This window comes from Aptenodytes forsteri, unplaced genomic scaffold (genome assembly GCF_000699145.1).
Source record: "Aptenodytes forsteri isolate BGI_AS27 unplaced genomic scaffold, ASM69914v1 Scaffold483, whole genome shotgun sequence".
Taxonomy (NCBI): Eukaryota; Metazoa; Chordata; class Aves; order Sphenisciformes; family Spheniscidae; genus Aptenodytes; species Aptenodytes forsteri.
The window spans coordinates 356,795-381,787 of NW_008795316.1; the positions used below are offsets into that span (position 1 = coordinate 356,795).

Here is a 24,993-nt window from a genome sequence, read left to right on the forward strand (position 1 = left end):
GTACTGGAGGAGATGAAGTAGTGGTACAGCATTTACATGGGGGTGGTTAAATTCCCAGCTGTGGACCCGCCTTCTGTGGGAGCTGACGTCTCTATGGGGACAAGGATATGCTGTTTAGTAGGGGTATGAATGAGAAACTGTGTTTTCTGGTATTGGAAAGCTAAGATTTCTCATTTAGTAAAGTGATCTGAGCGTGGTCACTTAAGAGCTTTTAAGCAGTACTTCCTGATGTCTCATTCAAAGCCTGTATTGAAATATTTGGGTCCTGTTATGCAATGTTGTGATGAGTGTTTCCTTTCTGCTTATTAAAATATTGCATAAATTTCAACACTTCTTACCAGTGGACTGAAGAAATAGATATTACAACAATGGGTGTATTGAAAAGCTTAAAGTTAAGATGTTTTAGTGGAAAATGAGTTTTACTTGTATCTTAGTTTGGAGTTAAACCATTAAAACTTATCTGCAAAATAATTAGGTTTACTACCTTTCAGTATTACAGAAAAGCTCAACCAAAATGCTGTGGTATACGTTTTTGCCAGACCTCTGTATCCCTTGTATTAAGATTTCTCTGGAGTGAAGTTTGCGTCAAGCAGACCCAGTTGGCTTCTAGTCTGCAAAGCTGTTAAGTTTAATCTTGTTCCAGTTTAATTTTAATGTCATGGATTGAAATTATATGCATGGCCGTTTTTCTTTTTTGCGAAGAGTTGGATTTGGAACGAAAGCAAAATGGCTCGAGGACGCAAGAGCAATAGCATCAAACAGAGCGACTTCACTAACAGCACCAATCCTCAGGATTTAGAGAGAAGACTTTTTGTCGGCAATTTGCCCACAGACCACATGACTCGTGAAGAAATGGAAGAGATATTTTCAAAATATGGCAAAATCAGGGGTTAGTATATTATCTTATGCCTTTTTGTGGCTGGGAATTCAGTGAGAAATATAACATTCATGCTTGTCAAATGCTATTTGATGATAATGACAGGAGTGACTAATGTTGCTCCTAAAAAGTGACCTTTTAATGATAATTTTTTCTGCCTGCATTTTCTCTGAAAAAGTGATTCCTTCAGTACAGCTGAAACATAATGCCTATATATCAGCTATGTTTTAGCTTTTGGGGTTGCAGTGTGATGTTGCAATATTCTTTCAAGTGACTTCATAGTCTCTTTATCAAATCTTGGTCACTTCACGGGCTGTATTTTGGTCACTGCCTTGTCAGAAGGAGGTTGGTCTACAAAATATATTTCAGAGTCTCTAAGTCCTGCATTTTGATCCTGGTAGATTTGGTTTTCCCAGGAAACTTGCATAGTCGTTTCTGGGTAGAGCCCCTTTGCTTGTTCCTCTGGTGGGATTACCTGATGGCCTGGGTGCGGGTTAGTACTGTCCCTTAGTTGTAACCGGTCTTGCCCTGCTGTTAACTTTTCCAGCCCTCAGCATGTACCATGGCTATGGGTTCGTGCAGTATGACCGTCTAGAAGATGTCCAGGCCGCTCTGGACGGTGAGAAGGGTCGCCTTTATAAAGGGTATAGATTAGGTAAGGAAAACTGATCCGTGCTCTCCTACTGACCCTAGCATGCGTTCTGGTAGAAGGAGTGCTTTTGTTTTAAAGCTCTCTGGAAAGATCACTATGTGAAACTTGCCTGGCACTAGTCTAAAGTCACTTTTACTAGGTATGTATTTGCCTTCTGAGTTATTTGCTGTAAGTGCTGTGTGGTTCATCTGCAGTGTTTTCTCGTGCTACCTAGGTCTTACTCTGAACTTATTTTTATGTGTTAGTATTTGAAAAGCTCTCTTACCCTGTGTAAGAAACTGTCCAACAGGTAAGCCCTGGAAAGCAGTCATTGAAACCTCATACACTTAGTTTTAAAAACATTTGTAAAACTATATTGGGCTTCATCTTGACAGGTTCAGAGGAATTGGTCACAGCACTTAGCGGCTTCTTAAATAAGTAATCTTAACTTGGATTTTTTTGCACACATGAAATCAATCTGTAAGTAGTGCTATAAATACTAGGTGCTTTAAAAAGGCCATTTTCCTAAAGATGAAAATAATTCTGCTAAATATGCTGGGAGCAAACAAACAGAAATGAATGGTTAGAGATCTAAGAGTAATCTATTAAATGCAAGTAAAAAATGTACTTTCGAAGTAAACCTAACTAATTTAAAGAAAAACATTTTGACTTAGGAAGGGTTGAAAGGAGCAATAAATAATGACTTGTGGGAAGGTGTGTGTACAGTAGCAAATACAAGCCTGAAGATGGAAATGGAGGCAAATAGACAAGGAGGGTAGAAGGATACAAGAAGAAATTATGGCCAGTATTGTCAAAGTCTAGAAGCTTAAATAGGAACAACTGCGGCTGTTTTAGAAGCTGTGGTGTAGCTGTCTGGAAATGATAAAATTTCTCACTGGAAAGGACCACCTAATCTTCAGTTAATGTTTCTGCTGTCTATTTTTGAAGAGGCAGAGGGTGTTGTTTTTGATATAGTTTCCATTTCAGTAGGAAACTAAAAAAGATAAAACAGCAGCTACCAAAACTAGACCTCTCCAAAAAATTAAATCTAACATCTATCAGGCTTAGTGAAATGAAGAGCTGCCTAGGCTATTAATGTTGTTTTTCCACAAGCCTTGGAAAACTAGGGAGTTTCCAGGGACCTAGCAGAGCGCTGCGGATGTGCCAATAGGTAGCATAAATGGGATGAGCCTGGCATCAGCCCCTGATAACAAAGGGATTCTTTCACCTGACTCTCAGTGAGAAGTGAATTAATTAATGCCAATCAAACTAAATCCTGTCAAACTAACTTATGATACTGCAGGTTTTATGGCTGAAAGTAGCAGTGTTGATGTAAAAGACTTCTGTAAGATGTTTGATTTGATTAAGAAACTAGAACAATTAAAAACAACACAGGGTTAAATGGATTTCAAATTAATCTCAGCGTAACGTAGATGGAATTGCTCAGTGCTTTGAGTGGTGTTCTGGAAAAACTGATTCCTGGCCATACAGTGCTTTTATAAGTGACTTGGAAAGAAAACATACAATCATGTTTTAAAAAGAGAGAATGAAATAATGAAGATTGAGTCACTGATGGTGAAATGACCTGGACTTCTTCCTAAGCTGGATGGAGGCAGAACTGAGCTTTCAGTAAAGCCAAAAGGGAAGATCTGCACCTAGCAGAAGTGCTTCTGTCATCCTTAGCTGTACAAAACACAGATTTGTAAGTAGGGAGGTTTTGGCACTTTGGGTTTTTGCTGCTGGAATACTGCGTTCAGTTCTGGTATGCCTGGTTCAAAAAGGATAATGCTAAATTGGAGAAGCCTCAGAAAAATCTGAAGAAGGCTTAAAGAGTTGAAGAACAAGCCCTAGCAAAAGCTTCAAGGTAAAGGAGTGATGTGATTTGTGTGTTACAGACAGACCTGGAGATAAGTGAGTTTTAATCTGGTAGGTGTAGGTATGACAAGTCCTTAAATGGAAATAAATAGTTTTCTTTAACAGCAAAGTAATTTACTTCTGGAATAACTTATTGGAGCTTTGGTGGTTTCTATGCTCTGAAGACTTTTAAATTGGAATTGGATGTTTTGCTAAAAGTTAAGCTCTAGTTCAATGCCACTGCTGCACTTGAGGTAGGAATGTGATTCAGGAAACTCTCGTCACCTGTGTTTATTCAGAAGGTTACACTGTATGGTTACAGTGGCCCTGTCATCTCAAAATCCTACAAGACAGAAGACTTTTTTTTTCTCTTAAGTTTTGTCAATGTTCAAATACTTAACCTGTAAATGCTGTTGGCATTAAATAAAATGTTATTAAATCTGTTTGTTTTGCACAAGAGAAGGATCCCTGTCAAAGGTGTTTTTTCTTCTAGTGAAATATTTTTGTTCAGATTTAAATACATTTTTTTAATTTGAAAGAAATGTATGGTATTGAGTGTAAAAATCATAATAGGTTTCTGCAATGGCATCTTAAAACAGAAAATAAAAATAATCTTAAACCAAAGAAAGCAGATAGTGTCTTGCTTAAAGGTAACACTTGACTTAAGGGGAAAAAGAATTTTCAACTAAAAAATAAATGCAAGTAGAACAGTTGCTTCAGTTATGCAGTCTGAGTATTAAATATAATTGCTAATAACACAATAAGGTAAAAGGCTTTGGGAGAGTTTAACTCCAGTGTTGCATTATACTAATACTTCCACAAATGCACAGAAATGTTTTCATATCTTTAATGAGTAAAACTGTGTAGGGAATAAATGTCCATCAAATTTAGTTTGTGACAGTAGACAATGCAGCTGTATTTGATCCTGGAGAGACTGCTTTGTGGTCTTGTGAATGTTGTTATGCTGCATTTGTAGTTAATGTTCAGATTGCACTTGCCTCTCTCCCCCCACGAAAAGAGAACACACTGCTGCTTGATTGACAACAAGAGCAAAATTAGAACTGTTCCCTTAATTCTAATTTTAATCTTGAAAGTAATGAAGGATAATTTGGGAAGTTACAGAAGATGTTAAGACTGAGTCTGCCTAAAGACATTGTGGCATGTTTATTCTCTTGCAAGGGCTTTGAAAGTGGTTAATGTAAATAACTAATAAGAAATTTTAATTGTTGATAGATTCTCAGGGAGCAGATAGGACCTAGGTTTGTTTTGTTCTTTTCCTTAAAAAGGCTCTCAGAGTAAAATGTCTGAAGTCATTTCTGTTTGTTCTTGCCCCCCTCCAGTACATTATTTCATCTTCAATCAGCTGTTACGGAAGGCTTTGTTTCTTTACAGTAGAACAATATCGGTCCCTGCCAGTTCTGGGCAACTTCACTTTTTCTGGTTGAGGACAAGACTCTTTCTTCAGCTCTCTTACTTCTTTGTATTTCACTTCATGGTGTTTTTCATGGAGATGCTCAGAAGCCAACCATTTTTCAAATTTCTGATCTGTTGCATCAGTTTGCATCACATTGACAGTGGTGTTTTGAATGCACCATGTTGACTTCATAAGGAGCTTGTGCTTCAGGCTCCTTGGATCCCGTTTCCTCAGTGGTGGAGGCTGTACAACTTAGTGCTGCAGCAGTCCCTTGGAAGGCAGTTGCATGTGCCACTTGAGAACCCTTGGATTATTTTCAACAAGGGTAGCGGCATGCTCCATTGAACAGGACTGGCTGTGAACTTAAGACTATGCTGGCCATCAGCTTCCTTTCTCGGAGGTTTTCAGACTCTGCTTTTTCTCCTAGAGTCCATGAGTCGCTTTCTGCTTGCTCATAGACTGCAGAAGAAAGAGGTTCTCTTATGGAATGAAGAGTCTGGATGTAGGCCTGAACGTAAAGGGTTAAAGCTTCACCCAAGCTGTCCACTCTATTTTGAAGTCAGAGAAATCCATGAAAATTTCATTATGTTGTACTATCTAAACTTAATAAAAAATTGTCAAAGTGACAATGTCTCTCTGCTGAATGGATTTTCTTGCACCATCTGGATGTTGTTGAGCTTAAGTTGCTTTCATTTGAATTGTGCTGATGATCTTTTTTTTGTTCCATAGCATTGAACAGATGGGTTGATTATTCTTTACAGATATTAATAAAGCAGTGGAAAGAAGAAATATGAATAAGGCTTCATCAAGGTCCAGTCCGGCACGAAGGTAAAGTACCTGGAAGCAGTGAGTTATACTAGGAAGGTCAGGCTTTTAGGGCATGAGCCCAGTGGCCTGTGCTAAATGTCTGTGTCTCTTCCCTACCACCACCTCCCCAGTCAAATGGAGATGCTCAAGCGAGACAGTCGGGACATGGCCGCTCCACCTCTAAGAGCCCTTCTGGCGCTGACACCTCAGGAGGCACGAGGGAAACCTCGTGTCTGCTGCTGTTACTACAGCTAAGCGTTATGTTTTGCAGCAGCACAGGTTGTAAGAGATTTGTGAGGAAGAATACACTTGATGTTTGCTCCTGCCTCAAGTATCAGAGAAGCTGAGGCATATCTAGAGAACGCCATGGGGCCGTAGCATTCCCAGTGCCATGCTGCAGAGGACTTCGGGATCTTGCCTCTTCTGATGTTGGAAGCTTCCAGTGCTGAAATGAGACTGGAAAAGAGCACGTGAGCGAAGCACAAGACAGAGCAAACTGTCTCTATTGCACTGTCCCGTCTGCATGTGAGCTTGCATTGTCAGTACCTGGAACCAGTCCCCTTCTGTGCAGTTAGTGATGTGTACCTGGCAGCTTCTCCTGGTTTCCCACCCCTCGGTAGGCACAGTGTGTGCAGCTCCTGCACATCCTCTGTGTGTGAAGTTACAGGCAGGTGGAGAAGATGTGGACTGTCCTGTCACAGGAAGACAACTTCAGTTTCCTTTCCATGGCATTACTAGGGAGCACACGAAGACATGCCGTGGTTACAGTTTGGTATAAGGCGTGCATTTTCTATGCCTATATTGTAAAGCTTTCAACACAAAGGAGTGTTAGGTGTTGGACTTGAAAGTAATCAAGCTCTCACGTGTCTGGTGTGCTCTACTAGCTTGACCTGTTAAATTACCAAAAATGGGGAAAAAGTGCAACTAGCAAGACATCTACCAGCAAAAAACAGGGAATGAGTAGCTGCAGTTCTTGGCATCATCTAGGTCTTTTGTATGTTGTGTGCTTACCCTGCACAGAGCCAAATGCGCTTGCAGAGACCAGCACGTGGGCATTGCCCGGGAAGTGCTTTGTGCACACAGCTGGGGGTTCCTGTTACAGATGCGGCAAGCCTTGGGCCTGGGCAGTGTCAGGTGTGCTCCGTGCTGGCATGAGGCCCCCAAGAATACTGCAAGTACATGAGCAGCAGGCACTGATGGCACATCTTTGGCCTCAGTGGCACTGCAGGTGTGTAACACTGAAGGCGCCGGGCAGCACTGCAGGTGTGAGAGGCAGGCACCTATGCCATGAGCGTTGGTCCTCAGACCACATTGCATAGGGACAAGCAATAGGCACTGATGCCATGGGCATTGGGACCTGTCTCATGCTGCATGAATGCAAGAGCAGATGCCCATGTCACGGGCCCTAAGGAGCGCTGGAGGTGTGGGCACCGGGCTGTGGATTGGACTACTGCCACGGCTGCCGAAGGCTTTGGTGCCACTGTGACAGGCACTGGATTCCAGCTGGCACTACAGACACCGTGGCCATCCCCTGTTGCTAGCATCAGGTCCCAAGCAGCACCATGGGCACAGGTGGTGATGAGGTCATGGGCAACGAGCCCTGGGCATGGCTGTGGGTGCACAGACAGCAGATGATGGACTCTGGACCACGCTGCAGGCATGTGGACGACAGCTGCTGATGCCGGGATGTGGAGTCCCATGCTGCGCCACAGGTGGCGGTGCTGGGCCAGCGGTACTGAGTCCTGAGCAGATGTGGGCAGTGGTGCTGATGCTGGAGGAGTCGGACTGTGGTGACAGAGGTGTGGAAGCAGAAGGCTGCTGTGCCTTCATGTTGCTGCCTCTGCAAGCAGCAGGGCAGCGATGCAGGTGCAAGAGCAGAGGAGACCCGCGCCACATCTGTACTTCTGTTGCAGTTGTGCGTTGTTCATTCTGGATCTTTTTGTCTCTGCAGATAATGAATGTGGCCTGTTCTGGTCACCCCCACTCCAGCTGGAATAAATGTCATATGCCAAACAATTACACTGCATCTGGCTGTTTTGCTATATAGTCTTACAGCTACAGAAAGATCAGTTACTCAATATACATTAGAGCAAATCAGAAATTTCCCTTGAGTTTCTGCCATCATTCATTGTAGGTTGGGGGAAGGGGGCAATGATGTGTCTCTCTCGTGGGATGTGGTTTCAATACAGATCACAAACAAAAAGCAGATTTGTGTGTCCAAGAGTCTGAAGGAGTTTACGCTTGTTTGTGTGCAAATACAGTTTCTTTTACAGGAGGAGACTATATATGCTCTTGGTGGCAACACTGTAGTTTGTCCCAAGATCTGTTTTGTATCTGACATAAAAATAGAGAATGCCAATGCTCCTGTGTATCCCCCAGCACAGCTGGGTGTCTAACCACCAAAGTCCATGCACAGACTCTGCACATCCATCTCGTTACTGTCCGCTTTACCTGGCACTGAACTTGGCCACAACTGACTTACTGCTGCCGCTGTTCTTTCCAGGTGACTACTATGTGAATGCGCTGTAGCGGAAGCAGACTTATGTTCTGCTTATCTTTCATAAACTAGATTAGGCTGGTAGAGGACTCTAAAAGTCTGTCAAGTTTTGGAAATAAAAAGATTCAAAAAGCTGGGTTTTTTTCCCATGGTTGTCAGTATCTTGGGGAAAGAACATTCCAAATACGTGAAGCTCAGTAGTTTCTCTGCAAGATTTTTTTTTTATGTTTGGCTTAGACTACGGTGAAAGTTGTTTTTTTTCTGGAAAACAAAATATGACCTGGAAAAAACCTACTGTTCTGGAAAAAGATGAAGACTGGAATGTTATTCTTCCTTGCCTCCGAAGACAGTGCAGTACAAAGTCTGAATGAGATGGATCATTCAGATGTGACAGAGAAGCCTGTTGCTGCTGAGGATGCCATGCTGATTGGGTTTAGTACCCTCTTAACGTGGAGCATTGTAAACTTAAGACTGGCTTTCTACGGAAACTATCCCTTCAAATCCAGGACACGGCTATCATTGCTTTCTGCTAGCAGCACAAACCCAACCACAACATGGAACCTACAGTGTCTTTGGTGACAACAAGCTCCTTTTTTAATTGTATGCCAATAACAAATTATTTCAGGTATTCTGCTGTCATTGACTAGTGAATTTAATGGATCCCTTGAATGCTCCTGGCTGTTGCATATTTGTGGGTATTAGGCTCCAGCACCTTGAATTCTCTCAAAGAATTTGCAAAAACATGTTTGGTAGATGATCCGTGGCTGACGTTGGAGGCTGGAGGCCTTGAAACGGTGGTTTCTGAGGTGCCTGTTCACTTCTTCCACAGGTGCTCTACGCTTTTAGTGATGTTCCATTAAGGAGCTTTCTGGGTCTTGTTTGGCTATCATAAACATTGGAATTAAGAAGCTTCTCCAGGCTGCTTCAACAAATACGTTTTTTGGGCAATTGTTGCTGTTGTGGGATAGGAGGGAGGATTCAGCTGCTGAGAGAAGGGTCGTTTTGGCACCTCAGGTAAGAGATCTAGGGGTAACACTACTCATGTTGTTAGCAGTCTAATGGAATTTACCTGGTGTTTTCCTCAGAGAGCCATATGCCTATGGGGATGGCCGAGATGCCAGACGCGACCGCTCCCCTCTTCGGGGGAGCCCACGGAGAGACCCCAGAGATAGCAGGGATGGTAGAAATGGGCGAGATTCCAGAGACACTCGAGACATTCGAGCTAGAGACATGCGTGACGCCAGAGACCACAGGGACCCACGGGACCTGAGAGACCCACGGGATATCAGGGATCCAAGAGACTTGCGGGACCCTCGTGATGTTAGAGAACTTCGTGACCCACGGGAGCCACTGTATGATCGATACAGGGATCCACGGGATATGAGGAATCCACGAGATGCGAGGGATCCACGGGATATGAGGGATCCACGGGATATGAGAGACCCTCGGGACCCTTTGTACAGGTAATTTCCATGGGATTGTATTTGCCAACATGTTTTTATGGCGATCCTGCCTCAATGGCTGCACTGGTTTGAGTGGTGTCAGGTATTTAAGATAAGGAGATTGCTCTGGCTGGGGGCAGTTGGGTGCCTGCTTTGTGTCTTGTGGGGAGCAGGTGGGTACTTCAGAAATTAAACTTGAGGTCAAGATCTGTGCATGATGCATTGGCGAAAGTTATTGCCTGAGATTGTGCTGGAGCATGGAAACCCTTGCTTTTTCTGTAAATGTTGCAGACGAGATGAAGCTTATGACCGTTACCTTCGCCTTGAAGACTACTATCGGCGGAAGGATGACTCTTACTACGACCGTTACAAAGAGCATTTTGATAGAGCACCAGTGAATTCAGAAGGTGAGTACTTGTAACGTTATGATAGGCAGATTCACATCCTTCCTCTGGGAGGATGCGGGAGATGCCTGCAGTGCTGAGTGCGTTGCGTTCTGTGATGCTTCGAGCAGGTCCAAAGGGCACTATTTGTTCTGTCCCTGTGGCTTGCTTTCAGACCGTTTGAAGCGTGAGGAGCGGCGCCGAGAGGAGCTGTACCGTCAGTACTACGAGGAAATCAAGAGACGTTTTGATGCAGAGAGACCTGTGGATTGTTCTGTGATAGTGGTGAATAAACAGACGAAGTAAGAAAATAGTTATGACCGACTTTATTATTGCATGGTAGAAGAAAATGGAATTAAACTTAGTCCTGCCTTGAGGCTGTTTGTCTTACAGGTTGCTCTTGAGGAGTGTGGCTTTAGAGCCCTCAGAATGCTACAGCTCCTGTTGCTGTTCTAAGAATGTATGTTGATGAGATGGAGAAATGTTGTATCTTGTGCTTTACTTTTATTTCCTTTTTGTTCACCTATCACTATACCTTCTCCTCATACTTTTCTACCTACTCTTCATATCAGCCTACTGTCGTGACAGGTTATAGTGGCCTGTACTTGCTATTCATGGGTTGAACGATATGGAACTTATTAATATGTGCCAACCAGCAGATAGTCCAGAGCAGTTGTCAGGGTGGAGTCGTGGGGGTGTTCGTTTCAGAGCTCCTGTCAGATTGGTTACTAGGTCAGATACCAGTCAATACTGTTAATCCAACGTGCAAGAAGTAGAAAATCACTGCTGAAAGTAGTCATGAATGATACCAAAAGCATGTGTAAGTAGTAACCAGGGCGATCTCATGTGGCAGTCAGAACACTTACTGAGGTGTCCGCACTCAAACACGGTGTGTCTTTTTATTGTGCTAAATGCAAGATTGTTTATCTAGAAACAAAAATGCAGGCCATCCCTATAGAACGGTGTGCTTTCTCTTGGAATGTAAGGACTTAAAAGAATTTTAGGAGTCAAAGGGACTTGTATCAAAAATGTTAGTATGTCCTTAGTTTGAAGAGCGGGCGCTGTTTGGGAACAGAGGGGTACACCTATGCCTGGTACAGTGGGAGGGGGGCCTGTAACGATGGCACCAGTCTGATGTCTATATCTTTACAAATAAATACATCGAAGAATAGCAAAGATGTAAATAAATCGTAGATCTGGGTTGGGGTCTGAAGAAAATGTTTGTCAAGGGGAAATGTAAAGCTCTGTCTCCTTAGCCCTTCGGAAGAAAGATCAAGAGTTGCTTTTATTTAGCTTTGCTGTATCTGTGAGGCAGAAAGAGCTGGCGCTTGACTGATCTGGTGGTAGAAGACAGAACAGGAAATGGGAACAAGGGAAGCAGTGAAACTAGAAATACATTTCTGTGGTTTGCTTTTAATGGAGTTGATTACCTATTGGAACAAATCTTGAAAGGAAATTTTAGATTCTTTATCCCTTGGTGACCAAAAGTCTTTAGAAGATATTCTAATAGACCACAAATTATTGTATTTGATACAGTGAGAATTTTTTTGTGCAAGAGGATCAGCTTAATATCCTAAGGATCGTTTTGGTCTGTAACAGCTACAAACCTTAAGAGCTGGAGCATGTTAATAAATCTTGGGAATTGAAGTATTGATGTCAACTAATATAGACCTGTTGAAAAATGACTCCCAGATAACTTAGATACACAATTGGTGTAACTTAGAAATCCTTAAAAAGACAGTTGGCAGGGGGGAGCAGTTTTAGTCACCATTACAATGTTCGCATCCAAAGACGATAAATTGAACCTCTTTCAAAAGGTGTGGGTGCACACAGACTAAATTTCTCAGAACGCATATGCAGTCAGTATTGCAGTTTTGGTGCTGAGTATAGTAAGCTTAAAAAAAGACTTGAAAACTTTAAGCTCAGCCATGTGAGCTATGGTTTGTGTTTGGAATGGGAAGTCTGCAGGACAGTGGATCCATAGATGCTGTGTTGATACTGGGTTAGAGCAGAAAGCAGCTAGTAGAACGAAAGAGCAAGAGAAAATGTATTTGGAACTCAAATGAATGTTTATGGATTGGTAGTTATCCTCTGAAAATTAATCTTCAAGTCCAGAAGTTGGTCTGTGCTACAGTGAATTAGGATAAGGCACATTTGAACAGTTAAGATACTGAACATAGCACAAGTAACTGACTTCTGTAGGTTAGCTGCTCTGCTGTGTACCCCTTAGATCTCTGCAGGCATAAATTACCTCACTTAATGAGTTCAGTTTAAACATATTTATATGCAAGCAAATTTATAATAATGTAAATCCCTTTGCAAACACTGTTTCTCAGCTAAGCTGAGGCTTGGTTTGTAATCTATTTCAGTTAAACTGAAATGACTGATTCAGATCAAAATAAGGGTAGGATATGGACTTTTATATTATTGTAATGAGATTGCTTAATACTGTCCTGTTAAAGACTATGAAATTGGGCAAGCCATCAGAAAAGTGAATCTGAGATGACAGAGAGGGTGAATGTGCCAGGGTTTCTGTTTCTGTATGTGACTGACTTGTTAAACTCTGCTGACTTTGCTTTGTGGTAGGGAGTACGCGGAGTCAGTGGGGCGGAAGGTGCGGGATCTGGGCATGGTAGTGGACCTGATCTTCCTCAACACAGAGATGTCACTGACGCAAGCCCTGGACGATGTGAGCAGAGGAGGGTCTCCTTTTGCCATTGTCATCACCCAGCAGCATCAAGTTCACCGCTCTTGCACTGTTAACATCATGTTTGGCACCCCACAAGGTACTGAGGTCTCAGTAGGCTGTGTAGCTCTGTGGTCACTGTGAACCACTCAAAGTGCTGCTTTAGAACACTGTCTTTCAAGCAGAATCCCACAGGACAAAGTTCATCCTTGCTGTGACATAAGTAGTTATTAATGACTTGACACCATGTCATAAATGTGAATATCATTATTTACAAGTTTCCATAATGCTTTATTTGTCCCTTGTCCAAAGGACTGTCTAATTTCTACCAAGAGAGAATCTCGGCTGTGTTCTTAGCACCTAACATTACCAGCCTTTGCATCTTAGGGCAAGTCATGAACCCCAGCTCTAGAAATGACTGCATTGCCTTGGTAGATTTCTGAGTAATACCAGTCCAACCTCAGTTTATCAGTTGTTGCTCTCAAAGAGAGCATGTTTGGAATGTGACAAATTACAGGACAGATTTTAAAACCAATTGTGATCTAAGGAAAAGCGTATTTGGTCAAGGTAAAGATCTGATTGTGAAACTGGGAAGAGTTATAAAAAGATACAACTATAAAGTGATTTGGTGTGCGTGCTCCACCTTTATAGCATTTTAGCACCATTTACACTTGTCACATCAGTTTCCATCTCAGGGTGTGACGTGGTTGTTGTGAGTGTGAGGGTGGGTGTAGGTATTAAAAAAAGGTCTTGCCAGAATGTGATCTCGGAAAGCAGCCTTTTGCTCTGATCAGGTTATTTCTCCCTTATTGTGTTCTCAAGTAATGTTTTGTGAGGTGCATCTGGGAGAGTAAACTTCTGAAAGCACAGTTGCTGGTTTTTGTGTGCTTACTGACTGAATAAGCCCAGTTTCTTTTTGTGAGGGTGGGCGTAGGTATTAAAAAAAGGTCTTGCCAGAATGTGATCTCGGAAAGCAGCCTTTTGCTCTGATCAGGTTATTTCTCCCTTATTGTGTTCTCAAGTAATGTTTTGTGAGGTGCATCTGGGAGAGTAAACTTCTGAAAGCACAGTTGCTGGTTTTTGTGTGCTTACTGACTGAATAAGCCCAGTTTCTTTTAACGTCAGATGCAGATGTGATAGGAGGGTTCTCTTATTTCCTGCACAAATACAGCTCACGGACACTTTCACTGGGCTTTCCACTGCCCTTGGTTTTGGTTTTAACTCCTTTGGTTTAACACCTGTCCTCCCGCCAAAGCTTCTCTTCTTCTTTACTGGATCTAACGGTGTATCAAATCTGGTAAGAACCCCAGTCATTAGCTCATCCACAGCTCTTTCTAGAGATTACATACACTCACTTGAACTGCACACGGCCACCTTTCCCTTCACATTAGTTTCAGGGAACTCTTTCACAACTTGTGCAAAGCGTAATGTGAAAATGAACCCCAGTTTCCTGTTACGAGGAAAAGGGTGGCAGGATTTGATGATCTGCAGGTGTGAAAAGTGCCCAGAGCTTTGGGCACTTTTTGGAAGGTAAAGGCCTTCTCTTTTGCTCTCCCTGCTTAAATCTGTGTTCAGGGGAGTATTTGCATGTGTGCTTTGTGAGGTGGAAATAATGACCTCAAAAACTTTAAAAGGCAAGTGCAAAAAAAAAAAAAGTTGGAATTGACCATTATTCATTGTATTACAGAACAACTTGATTGCTGCTTATTGCCCCAGAGTAGTAAACACAAGCAGTAATGTGGCATTGAGCCAGTACTTGTTTCCTCCCCATATCCTGCATGCGCACACACTATATTAAGGCATTGGCAGTACAGAACCAAAAAGTACTCCCATCACTGTCCTGCTCTGGGAAGCTTTAGCAGCCTTCAGAGGGCAAGTTTTGGATCTGTCCAAAGCTTTAGCAATAGAGTGGCTGGAACCGTCTCCTCTTGGAGCACGGAGAATTTATGTGAGAGGTACAGGGAGCTGCTTTCCCTTTTAATTGGGTTAGGGGCAAGAAAGATATTTCTTGGACTGATACGATATCTTCTCAGAGCCCTCAGCTATGGAAGAAAAGGATGGCCTTGCTGGGAGATAGCCTTGAGCCTTCTGTTGGCTTAGGAAATTGAACTGTTGCTGTGTGCCTAGGAAGCTTCCCAAGTCTATGCTTGCAATCCCAAAGCAGTGCCTGCCTGCTGAATGAGATGTGCTGGTGTGTGTGAGGCAAGGCACCTCCTGTTCACATCACTTTGGTTTACTTAAAAAGTTTCTTTTCCTTGTGCAGAACACCGCAACATGCCCCAAGCTGATGCCATGGTGCTGGTGGCAAGGAATTACGAGCGCTACAAAACAGAGTCACGGGAGAAGGAGCGCGAGGAAATTGCCCGGCAGGCTGCCAAGATGGCAGATGAAGCTGTTCTGCAGGAGCGGGAGCGCCCACCCCCCGTCGAGGAGGGTGTCAGAGGAGGTCACCCTCCAGGGATTCAGACTCTTTTGAACCTGCTGGCAGACAATCGCTATCTAACTGCTGAGGAGACTGATAAAGTAATTAATTACTTGAGAGACCGGAAGGAACGGTTACTGAGGGGAAGCACTGATTCTCTGCAGGGTAAGTTTCTCAGCCCCAGGCAAGACTATTAATCAAATGGTTTGTGGGCCCTCTGGGCTGGGACCCGAAAACAGTCCTGGGACTGCAGAGGAGTCCTAGTGTCGTAACTTCCTCTCACAGCGCCTCATTTTATTGAGATGGACGTGTCCTTGGGAGTCCTGAGATGATTCAGATCTTTCATGTGAAAGAACTTTTATATTGGATTCTCTCAGGAAAACCATGGGACTGCCATAACTGGTTTGACTGCTGCACAAAGGGCAACAGTTCTGCTGAATGGTTTGAGTTCCCCAGAGCTGCACTGCTCTCCTGTTCAGAGGGTGGGTATTCATTGATGCTTGTGTCTTTGGTAGCTGTTTCACTAGTTTTCTTTAGGTGCCCCTTCAAGGGCATTTGCAGAGCTTTAACCCTCTTTCCTTTCTTTCCCAGCATCCATGTCAAGACAGTCTTTGGGGGCACCTTCAGGATCATCTCTGGGTAGTCAGTCCAGCCTTCCAAGCTCTCAGGCTCATCAGGGTTCACAGCCTCTGGTCTCTGCTCCTTCTGTTCCAGTGTCCTCTTCTAATCCTCAGCAGGAGCTTCAAGCAAAAATCCTCAGTCTCTTCAACAGCGGGGCGGCAGCGGCAGCAGCTGCAGTAGCAAACAGCAGTTCTGCAGCCTCTGCGGGCACTTCGGGTGGCACTCCGAACCAGAACTTTGCTAACATGGCCAGCGGTCAGGCCCGGTCAGCACAGATGAGTGCTGGAAATTTAAACCAGGCTCAGCAGAGATTGCAGACTCCAAGCACGCAGCTTCCTGCTCTCCAAGGCCCTTCAAGAAATGCAGGTCCAAGACCTGGAGCTCCTCCACAAGCTCAGTCACTCTATGGTCAGCACCAAAATCGCCTCCCTGCACCTGGCAATGTACCTGCTCAAAGGCCAGTATCTTCTGGTATTAACTTTGACAACCCTAGTGTACAGAAAGCCTTGGACACCCTTATCCAGAGTGGTCCTGCACTCTCCCACCTAGTGAGCCAAACTGTGGCCCAGGGGCGAGCAGGGTCCTCAGCCCAGCAACCTATGGGTTCCTACCAGCGACACTATTAAAGCTGAGCTGTCAGGCCCTTTCCCCTTCCCTTTGCCATTCCATACTTACAGCTGTTTAAAGAGTCTCCTGTCCTTGACATGGGACAAATGCCCCTGGATATGCATGTCCTCTCCACTTTGGCGAGAGTGTACCCCCAGTGGCATTGTTGCTGACTGTTGCTAGCGCTGCCCTTCCTCACCTTGGTCTGGTTAGCAGTGTTTGGACAAGTATGCTCTATTTTCTCAGCGGCACAGTGTGCTAAGAGCCGCTTTGGATAATCGGTTGTTTTGTCCAGTCCCAGAAGCTGCTGCAATGACAGTCCTTCTGCATTTTCCTCTCTCCCAGTAGCTGGTGCATCTTCACATTGCAGTGCAGTCTGGTCTCACTGAACGGTCTTAGTATAGTTTTGGGTCAGTGGTTTTGAGGAAATAGGGGACCGAACAGAGCGGTACACTGACTGGGCCTTCTTGGAGACCCACCTTTTTGGAATGGGCACTATTTTTCTTTGGATTTCTTTTTTTATTTCTTTTTTTAATAGCATATAAGCCAGTTGGAAAGTACAGTGGTAGCGCTAGCAGCTGAACTCATGAAGCACATGCCTGACCACTACTCAGTAACCCAGGACCGTGCTGTTTGGTCCTTCCGTAGCTGGACTGTCATGTCCTGGCAGAGTGAGGCAGAGAAACACTCCTCACCTTGCCCAGCTCACAGAAACTGGCAGCTTTGGCCTGAGTACTGTGGCAGATCTGAAACACGAGCTTCCAGCCAAGGCAGAGATTTCAAATGGTCTGTCAATTTTCCTAACACCAAGTAGTCAGTGTTAAGATCAATCTGTTAAATTTGGTGTATAAATTTCCTTTTCTTATAATCTTGCTTTGGGATGGTTGGTTACTGTAGCCCAACAGCTCAGTCGCAGCCACGCTGATGTGCTGCTGGCCCTCCCTTGGGAATGCCTGCAACCAGTTACCAGGTGGTGAATGTCTGCTCTCTGAAACTTCATCTCGCTGTTGATGGGTATTTTGTCCGTCTAAGGTGCAGAGGCAGTGCCAAGATGCAATACCATAATTTTATACATTTTTTTCAACACTTTGGTAGCTGTAGCGGACAGTTGAGTGGAAAATCGGACAGTGATTCTTCACCGTGTTTTTAACCAGTAACATACTTTGATACCAGAATACAAAACATCTCTTAACTATGTGGTCCTCCCCATCACAGCCTTCTTAGAGTCTGTAGGCTTCCTGCAGAGAACCGAAAGAAACTAAGAAAGCAGTATTCTTGGAGCAGAGGATTTTCTTTGTCCCAGGTGGTTTGTGTTGTAGCATTCTCTCTGTGCTGTTAACAAGAGGACATTACTTTTTAATAAAAAGGCAGGAAAAATGTTTTGTTGCATTTTTGACACTTGACAGCTTGAGTACTACTGGAATACATTATTCCACTGCATTTGCCATTACTCTCTTCTTCCAGATAAGCTGTGTCAGACGCTGCCCAGCGCTGTATGCTAAGCAGAAAGCATACGAACCTTGCTGTGACCTGCTATGAGAATATTGTAGTCTGTCTCAGTTTATAACCCTTTGGTTTTGCAGTACCTCACAGATACTTCCTCTTGCACAGTGGACTCGGATGATCTCGGGCAGAGCAGCCCACGTGCCTGTTGAGGGACCCGCGCGTTGGAGCAGTGTGTGGCAGGGGCCAGTGTGAGAGATCCGAAGCCTCTCCGGCTGCTGGGGGTGGGAGGGGGTGCACTCGGGCCAGCAGCGATCTGGTCCGGTATCTGTGCTGCAGCTGCTGTTAGTTGTGCGGCTGCTGCGTGAAGTTAGGGTTACAAGTCCCTGTGCGTTTAGCACTGGCCTTCCTTGACTTCGTGCTGCCATTACTACACAACCTGAAATTGGATGGAAGTATGTCTGTCTTCCATCTTTCTTCCTCCAGTCTCTTTTTGTTTAGATCCCTTTCTCCATCTCTACAACCCCGCAGGCAAGTAAAGCATCTTTGCTGGGGTGATCAGAAATTTGCATGAGCTTAAACAGGGGAACTGTGGCACTTGGGAGAGGCTGTTCCTCTCCTGATGTTTTGCTTCCTCTGCAATCTGCTGCTCCCTGTTGGGGCTTGCTCCTTGTTAGGGAAATGGTAGCAGCCAAGTGCAAAATAGCTGTGGAGACCCTGGAAGCAAGCGAAAACTCCCCATGCAAGTAGTGAAGGATGTAATAAAATCATTTATTGCATTTTGTGCAGACAGGAGTCTAGAAAAATGAACACAGTTAAAGCAGTAAAGCAGTAACAGGGAGCATTCAACAGCCGAGGAGCCACTCCTCCATTAATACCTGCACAGAGAACACAGGGTCTGTACTGAGGCGGCCTAATGCACAATACTGAAACACTCACAGAAATTAAATGCAAGCCTAATACTCTTTTTTTTTTTTTTTTTTTGTTTGCAACCTGTTTTATTTACAAGGTTTTAAACTTAATTGCATTGCTCTGCACACAGATTCTCTAAAACACAAAGCATACTAGGTCACTACATGTCTACTGAAATATTGCACTCGAATAAAAGTCACTTGAATGGACGTAGAACATCTAGCTACAGTGATTAAAAGATTATTGAATGAACTGACTTTGTGATAACATTCATAACAAATATATTGCACATGTAGCACAGAAAGTGTTGTAACCAGCAAATCTCAGACCTTTTGGTCTTTCTGCTAGTTTTTAGTCCTGCTACACAGAGGAGGGTCTTGACTCTTCTAGTGCAACTCTTACCCTTGTGCAGTATCTAGTGCTTCCTCTTGCCCAGCCACGGACCAACACTGACCCAGACTGGACGCTGCCTGCGCCTCCTGTAAGTGCTGTCTTGTGGCTTGTGGCCTGTGCCGCGTGGTGGCTGCAGTGACGTGAGCTGCTGCGCGTGGGGGCCTGCGCCTGCCCAGCTGAGGGGGATAGGGCAGCTCTCTGCTCAGTGCTCCCGCAGCAGGAACTGGAGCATACACCATCACCAGCCCAGTGCTGCATGCTGGCCGAACGTGGTTGTGGGTACGCGTGCTCCCTACCTGCTGCAGGCCATGCTGCCATCCCACCGTCCTGGTGGATCGTGTCTGCTCAGCGCTGCTCCCAGCAGCAGCCTGCCTGTGAAAAAAACTTGGGGGTCAAGACCTTCCTGTCTGGAACTAAAACCAAAACGTGTCTGCGCATGTGCCAAGGAGGAACTTGCATGTCTACCAGAGGAGGACACTGTCTTCACCAAGGTGGAACGGCAGAAGGGTGCTCCATGGGGAAACAACACTCACAGAGGCCAAACGTGCAGGGCTGGGTTTGTAAACTAACATGCAGTGCTGTCTGCTAAAACTGGCCCTCTCCAGCCAACAGCAAGCAAGAACTCGCTGTGGAAACCAGCACCTTTCTTGCCACAGCCAAATTTTGCCTGGCAGGGGTGTTGAGGCACCCCTGGCTCTGTCTAGAGCTGTGCCCCTGCTCTTGCTGGAGGATGAGGAAGGGAAACTCCTTGTTTCAGCAGTAGTGATGGAAAGGGCTCGCCTTCCTGCTCCCTGGGGGAGCCGGGACCGCAGCTTTACCATGGGGGGTTGAAGTGGTGCTGAGGGGGAATGGGATCTGCTGGGGAGGCGATGAAGCAAACCTCTCAGTGGAAAAGCATGTCCTGGCCTGCTGTCTCACCACTGCTCTGCAGACAATGTCATTCCCTGCTACCCTGTACCTGCAGCCGAAGGAAGAGCTCTTTGCTCTGATGCTGCTGAGGGTGGATGCTGTCTGCGGCTTCAGCAGAGGCAGATGCTGGTGGCTGCAGCGGCTGCTGCTGCGCATAACCTGCCTCCGCACTCTGGCCCTCAGTGCTGACCTGGTCCATGCACCAGGGCGGGGGGGGGGACACCACATTCGCTGCTGCAGGACAGCGCCCACAGCTGCAGGCACAGCAGGGCAATAGCCAAGCTGTAATTAGAGGGTGAGTACAGGGAGCGGGGTGGCATCTTTTGAAGAGGCAGAGCAGCTGGCAAGCGTTATAGGCCCAACAAGTGTGGTGCTAGCGCATGAGATGAGTGGGCAGGTTGCTGCATGCCTCCCCCATTGCTGTAGAAGTGCCTCAAATAATTTTGGGAGGCTGGAAACAGCATGTGAGCTTGTGTGTGGTGGTGTAGGACCAGCTCCAAGGGGCAGAGCAGCTAGACATGGGCAAATCCTGGTTCTCATGGGGCTGCCCTTCCCAAAGCTAAAGGAACTTTTCACTTGCAGATGCCTGCCTGCTCTTTCAACAGCTCCCAAGTGGCTGAGGCAGTGGCAGGACCAGAGAGTGCTGCCCTGTGCGTCTGCACCATTCATCAGCCTGGAGCTCCTGCACTGAAACCAGGTCTCAGCTCACCCTGATGGTCACCTGTAAACACTGAGCTCCCCAAGCCCTTGGGACTAGCTTCCACACCAGAGTCTGCAACACAGACCAATACAGCCATGCAGATAGCTGAGCTACCATGGCAGAAAGTCTGGCTGTGGCTGTGGCTGCTGCTGGAGAGAAGGGAGGCACTTTGGGAGTGATGGAAATGTAGGAGCAAGGTATGAGCAGGCACAGATGTGCAGCTGGGGCTTGGTTTTGGTCTGGGAGTGTGTCCAAGTAGTATCTTAATGCAAAAAAAAAAACCCATCCAAAAACCCACCGCTTTTTATCCAAGCAGCCCCAAATAGCTTTGGCTTGGACCTGGAGGAGTAGTGGAGCTCTGCAGCGGGAGCGGGGACTGGAGTCATCCAGTGCAGAGGGAGTTTCCTGCCCTCAGTGAGGCAGCGGCCGAGGGCCCCAGCCGCTCTCAGTGGGCAGGAGGGATGGGCAGGCAGGGGGCTGGACGCTGGGACCAGCCGTGCCAGGCAGGAGGCAGCCGCTGCCAGGCCACCCATGGGGACGCTGTGGCAGCACCCGCTTCCTCTGTGCCAGCCTGGAGGCTGCTGGGGTGCGGGGCGGTGTTGGGGAGCGGTTTGGGGGGGGCCGAGGAGGTGAGTGCTCCAGTGCAGGGGCTCAGCTCTGGCCAGGGGACAAAGCATTGCCGCTTCAGGCCAGGCTGGTGAGCCTCCACTGCTGGGAGAGGGCAACTCTTAGCAGGCTGCACTTCGAGTGGAAGCTCAAATCTGCTGTGAAACAAGTTCAGAAAAGTCTGTGACTTCTTTTCCCTGAAAACTCTTAAGAAGCTAAATTGAGAAGAGAATGAACCTGCGACCTGGCCCTTTCCCAGGGGCTACCGGTGGCCGGTGAAGGCTGTAGCCTTCACCACCGCTCCAGAGCACTTGGTGCAACAGATGGGCGCCTGTTTCGTGCAGGAGCAGCCCATCTCGGCTCTCCGTCCCCGCGGCCTGGTGCTAGCAGAGCCCTGCATCTCTCAGAATAGATATAGATCTCTATATATAGACTTCATCTGGTTCTATTAACATAAATATGATCACTTTAAAAATACAAATACTGTATTATGTACACTATGTACATGGGGCCGGGGCAGGCGCCGGCGGGTGCCCTGGCTGCCCTCGGCACCGCTTCCTGCGTGGTTCCTGGAACCGTTCACATTTGTTAAAAGCTCCTCAGTTTCTCTGGTGTGAGAGCTGCTGGGGGGGGGGGGGGGCGACAGGGGGCGACCCTGCAGCTGCTGCCAAAGGTAAGACGTGTTTGAACTGCCCCGGTGCACCCTGCTGTCTGCACACGGGGGCTGCCTGCTGCAGCGTGGGCCAGCGGGAGGGAACAGGCTTTGGGCTGCAGCGGCTGCATGGGGTGAGGGAGTGCTGTGATGCTGGGGGGCGGTGGGACCCCTACAGCCACCCCTTGCTGCGGGGTCCGGCCCTGTCAGACCAGGCAAACAGACTTTGCATATGTTAAAACTACGCACAGATCCGGACTTTCCTACAGCCCCATGGCAGCGTCTGCGACTGCCTGGGGCTAGGTTAGCAGCGAAGCCCTGGGGAGCAGCGGGGAGCACAGCAGGGCATACGGGGACCCGGATGCACGTGCAGGTGCTGGGACCAGCTGGGTTGGCTGGTGCTGGGGGCCTGAGAGCCCCTAGTGCCCCCCAGTGCAGTGTGGCGGGGGAGTGGGGCGGGGACGACGGGATGGGTTGGGACTCCTCTGAGCCCGGGGCCAAGAGCAGGCGCTGGTATCTCGGGGGGTCAGGAGCACCCATGCAGCTCCAGTGGCCGGAGAGTGGCTCCAGCTCATGCTGCACATGGCGGGGCCTCTGCTCAGCTCCGGACATCGCAGCTCCACACCACGACCGCTGCACAAGCAACAGGAGAGTACCAGGGCAGAGAGAGCCTGGAGTCAGTGGGGAGGGGGACAGGGAGCACCCCCCACCCACCCCAGGCCGGAGCTCATGCTGTCGTGGGATTGCTTCAATCCAGCACCCGACCCCACACAGCTGCCCCCCACCCTCTGCCCCCTCCAAACCATCACACTGCATCTCCACAAGCTCTGCCCACAGCCTCCAGAGACAGACGGCGAAAAAAAAACCGAGGCAGCAGCGAGGTGGGGCTGTCCGGGCCCATCCTGGCGAGGGGCGGCTGGGGTGCAGCACCGTGGGAAGCAGCCCCGGGCGCTGCTGGAGATGGGGAGAGGAGCGTCCGGTGAGGAAAGCGTGCTGGTGGCCTCTCTCTTCTCCCAGCACCTCCCCAGGGAGGCAGGGCACAAGCGGCGGGCGGTCACAGGGCACAGGCGCGTCCAGCCAAGCTCCGCGCAGGGGTAGCGGCACGGTGGGGCCAGGTGCCTGTCTTGGCACAGCCACCCTCCTGCCCCGTCAGGGGCTGCAAGCAGCAGTGCTGGGGCTGGTGGCGGGGCTGGCCCTGCTGGGGACGGGCGGTGGCGGCAGCGCTGGGCTCTGGTGCTCAGTCCGCGGTACAGTGTATATATTTATATATAAACAAGGACAGCAGTGCTGTGATGTTGCAATGAGGAACAGCTGCTCTGGTGCTGGATGCTCCCGGAAGATCTGGTGCTGCAGTTCAAATGGAGAGATCAGGGGCACGGCCAAAGCCAGGTGAAGTTTCTGCACACTGGCTGCCGTCAGGCCTTTCCTCCTCCCCTCCAGGAGCATGGTGCAAAGGGGTGGCGGGGCTCTCAGCGTGCAGACAAACCTCTCTTGCGCACCGTGTTTCAGGAGTAGATGGTGATGACCTCCCGGCCCCCACCACGCACCAGGAGCACTCGGTCCAGGTGCTCCGTCAGCACCTCCAGGAACTCCATGTCTGCACGGCCGTCAAGGAGGACCAACACCAAGATGGAGCATGGGGACAGCCCCATGCCATCCCTGCCTGGCCCCATGCGCTGGGAGCTGAGCCTGCGGCATGACACCTCTGTACCAGAGGCGGGAGCTGGTGGGGTCAGGCCCGAGCCAAGGGGCCAGGGGACCCTGCCCGTGCTGGCGCCACATGACAGGGACTGTGGCTGAGCCTGCCCCAGCAGGCAGCTGAGCCCCGTGGATCTCTGCCTGCACCCCCGCAACGTGCCATCGTGCTCACGTGTGTGGGGGCAATGTCATGTGGCCCCACCACCCATCCCACATGTGTCACCTCTGCCGGACAGGCAGGCTGATGCCAATGACAGCTGTCAGACCCAGCTGGGGGCAGGAGGCGTGGCGGGGTCCAGGCTCAGGCACTGGACCTGTGCCCCCACACTCGCCTGGAAGATCCACCAGCCTTGAGGGAGTTGCGGCCCCCTGGCCCCTGGCCCCCCCCAGCGGAGAGGGGACTTTGCACCAGCCCCAAGGCAGTGACCCTGCAGGAAGGATACAGTTCTCATCCCCTTTCCGGTTGCGGGGAGGCCCCGGCATGTTCAGCAGGACCAGCTTGGCGTCCTGGGACTTCTTCACGATCACCTCGTTGAGCTTCACGGCCGTGTGCATCCTCCGCACGTTGGACTGGTTCCTGGGGACGACAGCACGTGTGGGCACAGGGACGGGCATAGCCGGCCTCCCGCCCCACACCAGACCCAAGGGGCCACGGGGCGGGCTGGCCTCCTGCCCCAGAGGGGTCCAGGGCTGGGCTGCAGCACGAGCTCAAGGAGCAGCAAGCTTTGCCCGGCACGGCTGCTGGCAACTCTGAGCACACACCGGCGGCCGTGAGCTGCAGGGCTATGCATGGTGCCCATGCGCAGCGGCACACCACAGCTGCTTGGGGCCGAGCCATGTGGAAGTGAGCAGGAGCAGACGGTGTGAATGTCACCGCGGGTGCCCGAGCCCAGGCTTGCAGGAAGCTGCCACCCGAGCCCAGCAGGAAGCTGCCAGCAGTACAGTATAGACGGTGTGAATGTCACCGCGGGTGCCCGAGCCCAGGCTTGCAGGAAGCTGCCAGCAGTATAACGGGGCAGACGAGGAGCACGCGGCACGGGCACTGTGCGGCACGCAAAGTCTGCGCAGGGACTGGCAGCCATGGCCCCCGCATGCTGCCCGGGTGAGCCGTCTAGCACCATGTTGGCAGCAGCTGGTGCGGCACACCGAGCCACCCTCATGCACGGTGGCAACTCCAATGGCTCCAAGCGCGTTGCCCCACAAGCGGCGGCCCAGCTCCCCCCGCCCTGGGACCCGGCACCCAGCCAAACCCAGACTTACAGGTTCTCCCACTCCCTGCCAGGAGCACCATGGGGCCGGGGGGAGAGAGAGGAAGGGGGGGGAGAGAGGGGGGGAGAGAGAGAGAGAAGAGGTGAGCGCCAGGTGTGTACTCCGAGTCCCCGCAGTGCACGCTGCCCAGGCACCCTGTCCCTCATCGGCGCAGGTCTTCCCGGGGACACC

General features: G+C 48.3%; 2 protein-coding genes across 2 annotated transcripts in view; one reads left to right on the top strand and one right to left on the bottom strand.

Annotated features, from left to right (window-relative positions):
* The first annotated feature begins 682 nt into the window (after positions 1-682).
* Positions 683-17,605, top strand: NCOA5 (nuclear receptor coactivator 5). The gene is made up of 9 exons (XM_009279517.2): positions 683-889; positions 1,425-1,532; positions 5,538-5,604; positions 9,166-9,543; positions 9,814-9,929; positions 10,081-10,207; positions 12,492-12,691; positions 14,855-15,178; positions 15,605-17,605. The coding sequence occupies exons 1-9, from the start codon at positions 727-729 to the stop codon at positions 16,258-16,260; spliced, it is 2,139 nt and encodes a 712-aa protein (XP_009277792.1). The 5' UTR covers positions 683-726; the 3' UTR covers positions 16,261-17,605.
* Positions 17,606-23,360: 5,755 nt separating this feature from the next.
* SLC12A5 (solute carrier family 12 member 5) overlaps positions 23,361-24,993 on the bottom strand; it is a 25,412-nt gene continuing 23,779 nt past the window's right edge. The window contains exons 24-26 of the mRNA XM_019472147.1: positions 24,814-24,828; positions 23,997-24,130; positions 23,361-23,452 (exon numbers count right to left, since the gene is read on the bottom strand). Coding sequence (XP_019327692.1) covers positions 23,361-23,452; positions 23,997-24,130; positions 24,814-24,828 — 241 coding nt within the window. The remainder of the gene's footprint in view (positions 23,453-23,996; positions 24,131-24,813; positions 24,829-24,993) is intronic.